Genomic DNA, 7,092 nt, shown 5'->3' with positions numbered 1-7,092 from the left:
CTGCTGTAAAACCAAGCCTTAATTCAAGAGAAGGTAAATATCTGGAATACTGAATAAGTACAAATACTCTCCAGTAAGGCAGTTAATGCAATAACATTTAACTAACTAGTATGTAATCAGTGTTAAAAAAAAAAAAAAAAGACAAAGATCAAGCTGAAAGTACAAACTGAAGCCCAGATTATACCATACCTTATATCCTATTGTGATCAGAAAAAACAAATTGTTCATGACTCATTGCTTCCACTCTTCACCCCTCCACCCCAGAGTTTCTTCTGTCTCTAAATAAAAGCCAGCTTAACAGTTTGCTTAAATGTTCAACCACAGACTTACCTGAGCATCACTGAGGAACTTGCAAGCAAATGCCACTCTGTCTCGTACAGCTACGTTATTTTCATACTTTGGAGAGAAAAAGGGGAATACCACCATCACATGCAAGCTTCCACATTTGTCAATACATGGTTTGTAAAAGTCAGAACATTTGCACTGTTGCATAACTAATATTATGAATTTGATAATGGACAAAGAAAACATTGCATCTGAAGAAAGCTAACCCTAATTTTCAGATAAATTGTTTATACTCAAGTACAGGTAACAACACCAGACTGTGACTACTGGAACAATCTATTCAAATGGTAGAAAGCCACATATCCATATACTGTTTATGAAACTCTGGATACAGAAACTTTGCAAGAGATGTAGGGCTGGGCTATAATTCTTCTAGCACATATAGCCAAGAGTCTCACCAAGTCACAGGGGCAAGAAAAACAAACCTTTGTTTACCATACTTACAAATTCTTCCTAAAATCACATCTAAAAGTTAAAAAATAAAAACAAACCCAACCAAAAGAACATCCAAACACCCAGAACACGGATTTCTTACAATGATATTGGTACTCAAGGTGCAGCAATGCAACAGTATTTACTTGCTGCTTTCTAATCCTTTTACTAGATCTGACACTTAACAAAAAATCCTTGACTAGATTCATCCTGGCACTTAGCTGTGCCCATATTCATCCCTCCTGATATTTTGAGAATAGAAATTGTGATTGACACTGCTAAAGCAAGATATGCATGGCAAAATCCTTTTCATGTAAATTTCAACAGGTTTAATTAAAGAACAAAATAAACAAAAACCTCATGGTCAGTTTACAACTCATCAATAAAAAACAACTATAAAATTATTACATAACATCTACAGAACAAGAGCATTCTCTCTTGTCAGTGTAAAAAAAAAAAAAAAAAAAAAAAGACTCAGGGTTCTGTCCTCTGAGGTTCTTCCCTCATTCTTATTTAATACCCTGAAAGCACCGCATTTTGACAACTTTGTCTTTACCAGGTTTAGGACAACTACCTTGTTCTATTACAGGAGTCCTTTCTTGAGCTAAGTAATTCCTACTGAATCAAGTATTTCTGTTGTTCTCTAGCCAAGGAGCAAGTATGTTACCCCTCTAAAGGCTCAGAGCATCTCACAATTAAAGATTTAGTTTGCTCTGCACATGGCGAGTTTATACCCATTTCAGAAGATGTAAAACTATTGTTTACAGTTTCAATACAGTAAAATTATTGTAACAAGTAAACAAGGAAAAATAAATTACAATTCACTGCAAATATAGCTTGATCAAAGTTCTCTGAACTCCCCTGCACTTACTATTTTGTGCATTTCCATCATTAACCTCTCTCTCCCTTTCTCTTCCCACTTAAATTATTTTCATAATGTAGTTCTAATAGTTTAAGAATTCCACACTAAAAAAAATTCCTCTGTGTGAACTATATTGGATATTTTTGCTGCTTCTGCATATATTTGTATACTCTGTTCACTAACGCAATGTTCACTAATATGAGATGTCTGTTTAGGAGAAAAAAATAGTATCTGCCAGCATCAGAGGAAAAGAATACATTCTGATCTAACTAACTAATGGAGTATATAGCACTTCTGGTACATATGCATGTATATATATGCACCTATTACTTAAAGGAATTTTAAGGTAAGATAAATTTACTTACCAAAACACCATCATATGAACCAGACTCGCTTGTCAGGAAAGCAAACATAGCACACAAGTAGGGATTGTTCAGCTGCAGTCTTAGAGTACTGCACATTTCTCTCCAAAGGGAGTTCTTCTCATCTGTGTAGCCTGATAGAGCCATTGCTACTACATTAAGGTTCAGATCACCTGATTTATTAAAAAAAATCAATGAAAAAATATTCGAGTTAAGGACTTAAAAAATCCAATTAAAAATGCAATTGAAAGCATCAGTTCGAAACAGAACATTTTGTCAGAATGCAAGACCAAACGCAGTAGAATTAACGCTAGCTAAAATAGATGTGCATACACTAGCGTTTTGTCTTTTCTGCTTTAAACGCCTTTGTTCAGGTAAGTTAACAGCTCTAAAAGTCACAAGCCCACATGCATGACAGCCTCAGTTATACTTTAAGCAATATCACGCTGCTTCTGGTATTTTGAAATAGTTTTGAACTGCTAAATGTATTCCTATTGCTATCATAAAAGATTGTCATTACCTTAATTCATATTCACAAGAAGTGAAAAGATAGGATTGCCTATATAGCCATCACTTAACAGACCTAGCTGGAAGATGACAACTGCATATAGCGGCTTCAGGTTAACAAGTTCCCTAGAAACATTAAATCTATTTAATCTAAATATTGATTCTGTCAAGAAAGTTCAAACTTATTTTTGAATTAGAAGACAGCGTGTCTCCGCTCTGAACCTTCCCTATGTAAAGCACACACACGCTTACCCCCACCAAAAAGGGGCAATATTAAAAATAAAAGAACCTTAACCGCTCCCTTCACCTGTAACCTACTCACTTCAGTGGCAAGATAGTCTTTTAAATCTAGTAAGAGAACACAGATACAAATCAAAGTTGTAAAAGGAATATTGTCAAGAAAACTGAACAAAACTCCCTCCAGTATCTTAACTTTTCCCTCATACGTTGCAACTCTTGCCAAATATTACTCCAAAACAAATGTTTTCTGCAGACCCTGAATATTACCCCCAGCAACTTGATCTAGTTGAAGATGTTGCAGGGGGGTTTGGACTAGATGAACTTTAAAGGTCCCTTCAACCCAAACTATTCTATGATTACATTTCAGTTATTCCACAGCGATCACATGGGCAAAAAACTGCATACGGCCCAACGGAAACAGATACATGTGACATCTAGCCAAGACACAATTTCATTAAAATAAAAGAATCCCACTAGTTCTGACTGTAACACTTTCTGGGGTATGTATCAGTACGAAATTCTGAAACATACAATCTATTTTAACTAGAAGACATGTCTGGGAAGTGAAAGATCAGGATTTGTCAGATTCTCAGGTTCCAATAAAACAACTTCCAGTAACTATAAGACAACAGGCACCTTTTCCGTACTATCTTCCATAATCCTGTTTACAGAAAAAATCTAAGGTCATATAATGCCAAAATAAAAGTTACTAAACACAATACACACCTTTTCCCGAGGAAGCCCCTTTATTTAGAATTTGTATTGCTCGCCGTATGTCCAAGTTGAAAAGTGCTACAGCAGCAGCTCGCTCCCAGTCTCCTTCCTGTTCCAATGAATTTAAAAAAGGTTCCACATCTAAGTCAGTTCCTTTCTTTATCCACCCACAGAGCTGCAAAGCCAAGGATCTCTCCTCACTCAGATACTGAATAATATCTGCCTGTCTATCAGATCCACTCCTGCTGTGCCTGAGGTTCTCTGTTGTTCCTAGAAATGGGAAATGAGTAAAATTATGCTTAAATCACAATTTAAATTGCAATCACAATGGTTTGATTTCAGTCATAGAGTACAAAAGCTGAGTATCATATTTTAGTACTTTGAAATCACTAAAAACTCTATGGTAAGGAGCAACACACACAAAATTATCTTGATCTGCTAAAAATCACACATCTAAACTTGACACATATTCTCCACTAAGTCTTTTTTCTTTCCTCTGCCGTCCAAGATTTGGGAGGTTTTTGCTACAGTTGTCAGAAGTGATTAGTACATTCAATATGAAAATACATAATTCACAGCCAAGTACTTGCTCTACCAGTTCTCTTCTCCTTAGTAAGCATCAATGTGCTAGAAGCTTTCCCACCACTGGAGAGTTATTATTTGCTCCAAGGAACATAAAGATTAATAGGATACATAATGAACAGAGAAGGAAAGATTCAAACAATGGATTATACTAATAACAGCTTCACTGAGCATGAGAGGCATAATGTGATGCACCAGGGGTGATTACCACTTCAGAATAAGGCAGCTTATTTAGAAGTAATTAGATAAATGTACTTAGTACATTAGCAGTGACTACAGTAAAGTCAGCTTCCTAGAACTACATCCCTATGTGGAACTTCAAAAAGTATAATAGTTATGTGGGGACCAGGAATTTTCAGTGCCATAGTCAAAACCCAAATGTTTGAAATAGTTCAGTTGAAGATTTATCTCTGAAGCTATTTTGTTTTTATGATTGCTGACTTTCCAGGAACACTGAAAATTCTGGAAATTACTGTAATATAAACTGTTAACTTAGATATATTAAACCACAAAGATAAACACTGGGTTTCTATATTTTTAAATAGCTTCTTTCAGTAATTTTTAAAGACAAACCCATTAATGTATCACTCAGTAAACACACTACAACAGAACTTATCAAAGTTGGAACATTCTTACCCAAAGACGACTTCACAATTGATTTAATGCCAGCATAAACTAAGGGACCTTTGTTTCCTGTAAGTTTTTGATCCATATCTTCCGTATACTGCTTCATAAGTATTTTCATGTATAGGAAGTTTAATTTTTCCCAATTGTTTGAATTTTTTTTTAATTTATTTAAAAGTCACATCCTACTAACACATGCAAACTATTCACAGGATGTTGCATTACATTTAAAGACTTCCATGCATCTAACTGGTTTACCTATAAAGGTATATCATTTCTTTAGGATATAAACTACGGTAATATAAAGGATATAATGCAGAGTGTACCAAAGCGATTTCAGCTGAGGATCTTCATTTCCAGCTAGGAGGTGATTTCTCCAAACCTGCTCAGTATCAAGACCATATCTTGACAGAGCTCTGAGACGCATTTTGGTTGCTATGTCTTTTTCCAAGGAGCTAGCCTTTCCTTCTTCTGTACACTCATACAAATGTCGTCCACAAGCCCACATTAAGGATGTCACTGGACTCCATGCAAGAGAAATTCTTTCAAAAACTGTGAAGTCAGACATAGTCCTGTTGGGAGTCACTACTACCATGCGATTTTGACTTGTGGGATGCCAGGCAAATGAAGCAATGTAGTTTTCACACGGTTGGACACTTCTTTCAATTATTGTTGGCTCAGTTTCATCTCCAATGGGGGTGGGAGTATGCTGCATGTCATACAATCTAATGATATTACTATCCCTTGTTAAAGTAGCTAACAGTCCAGTTCTTGTTGGACACCATGCGACTTTTGTTAAGGGCTTTGGTTGTTCTGTCAAGGTCAAAACTGGCTTTTCAAACTTTCTTAAATCCCATATGGCAACCTGACCTTCATAGAAGGAAGCTACACGATCATGGAAATAGGGATCGACAGTCACTCCTTGGACAGCCTTGGTGTTTACAAATATTTTTTGGCTTGTGTTCCTCAGATCAAAGATAGCCAGATTTCGATGCATTCCAGCTAAAAGAAGCTTCTGATCCCGTGGAAGCCAACAAAGAGAGAGACAAGCATCATTCTGTCCTAATTCATACAGCGGCTTTGTTACTACCAGTCCCGCTTCCGGATCTCCCGCTGAAAGTCTTACTTTCTCTGTAGCAACTGCAGTCTCCGGGGCATATTTGCTACTGATATCCCAAATCAAAACTGAAAAGTCAGCCCGATGTTTATCTAATCCAGCAGCAAGCCAATTGCTATCTAGTGGGTTCCATGCAAGAGTATTGCATTGCCGTGCGTGTTTGGGAACAAACTCTTTGCCTATCAAATCTTTAGATTTTGAGTTGTGATCTTGACCGAGGCTAGTAAGTACCACTCGACCATTGGCCTGTCCAACAGCAAGCAGACATTCAGGATCATACTTTGGATACCAAGCCACACATTTCATATATGGTGTATCTGAATTTATTGACAACAGCGTAGCTGTAGTTTCTTCCGACAAGCGCAAGGACCCTGCCTTGAGCTCTGAACTTACAGCAGAGTCAATGTGATAAAGGCTCAATTCTGAATCACATACAACAAATCTGTCAACGTGGTGTGGGGCCCACAGAATATCAGGTTTGGAGCCACTCATGTTTAGGGTAAGTTTACACACAATTTAAGCTCTTGTAAGAAGATTCAGGTGATATCCATGCATATGGCAACTGTTGAGAAAATTGTTTGCATGAATGTTATCAAAATCCAAATTCCTTTGTAATATATACATTTCAGGCCAAAACCTTAAGCATTCTCTGCATTACATCACTTTCCCCACAGCCCGTTCAGTTTTTGCTGGGATATACCTACTGAGACAGAACCAATGTAGCCACCCACAAACTAACAACAAGAGTTGCTGTGTTTGCAAACTCCACATCAGTACTAAGAAAGAAGAGGTAAACAAGCTGTGATATGGCATGACATGTGGGTGTGCTGCTGGTAAAGAGCCACTCCCTAAAACACTTAGAAGAAAATTTCTCTGCCCACTTGCAGTGCATTAATTGATAAAAATTGAAGCCTGCCTGTTTTGTCTGAAGCCTGTTCCACAACCTAGACAGGCTTGCTCCCTTTGAAGACCTGTACAAAAACACAACTTTCCACTCCTCATCTTATTCTCCTGCTCCTAATCCCATTTTCTGCCCCAACATTACCTCGTGTTGGTTCATATGTGGCCAAGTGCCGTTTATAAACATTACTGTTAAATTCCATTTACATTTTCGGTAGCTGTACACCCAGAATCATCACAAGCGCCTACACACAAAAAAGACCCCACAAACCCTATAAACTTCTTCTATAATTTGAAAAAGAGCCATACTCTATTAGGGAGCATCAAAAAGAAGCGTTAGTGACTTCTCCTGGGCCTCCTCTGTCTGTCTGCTGTCCCCCCCCAGCCCGCTCCTGGCAGCAGCCCCG

General features: G+C 37.5%; 1 protein-coding gene across 1 annotated transcript in view; it reads right to left on the bottom strand.

The window, feature by feature from the left end:
* The window catches only part of MIOS (missing oocyte, meiosis regulator, homolog (Drosophila)), a 10,923-nt gene extending 4,582 nt beyond the window's left edge, over window positions 1–6,341 (bottom strand). Inside the window, exons 1-5 of the mRNA XM_010083562.1 lie at window positions 4,981–6,341; window positions 4,681–4,779; window positions 3,475–3,732; window positions 2,005–2,174; window positions 331–396 (exon numbers count right to left, since the gene is read on the bottom strand). Of these exons, the coding sequence (XP_010081864.1) occupies window positions 331–396; window positions 2,005–2,174; window positions 3,475–3,732; window positions 4,681–4,779; window positions 4,981–6,277 (1,890 nt within the window). The 5' untranslated portion in view covers window positions 6,278–6,341. The remainder of the gene's footprint in view (window positions 1–330; window positions 397–2,004; window positions 2,175–3,474; window positions 3,733–4,680; window positions 4,780–4,980) is intronic.
* Between the last annotated feature and the right edge of the window lie 751 nt (window positions 6,342–7,092).

The sequence above is a fragment of the Pterocles gutturalis genome, unplaced genomic scaffold (genome assembly GCF_000699245.1).
Source record: "Pterocles gutturalis isolate BGI_N339 unplaced genomic scaffold, ASM69924v1 scaffold40, whole genome shotgun sequence".
In the NCBI taxonomy this organism is placed as follows: Eukaryota; Metazoa; Chordata; class Aves; order Pterocliformes; family Pteroclidae; genus Pterocles; species Pterocles gutturalis.
Note: the sequence above shows the minus strand (reverse complement) of the source record. Positions and strands in the feature narration are given on the sequence as shown.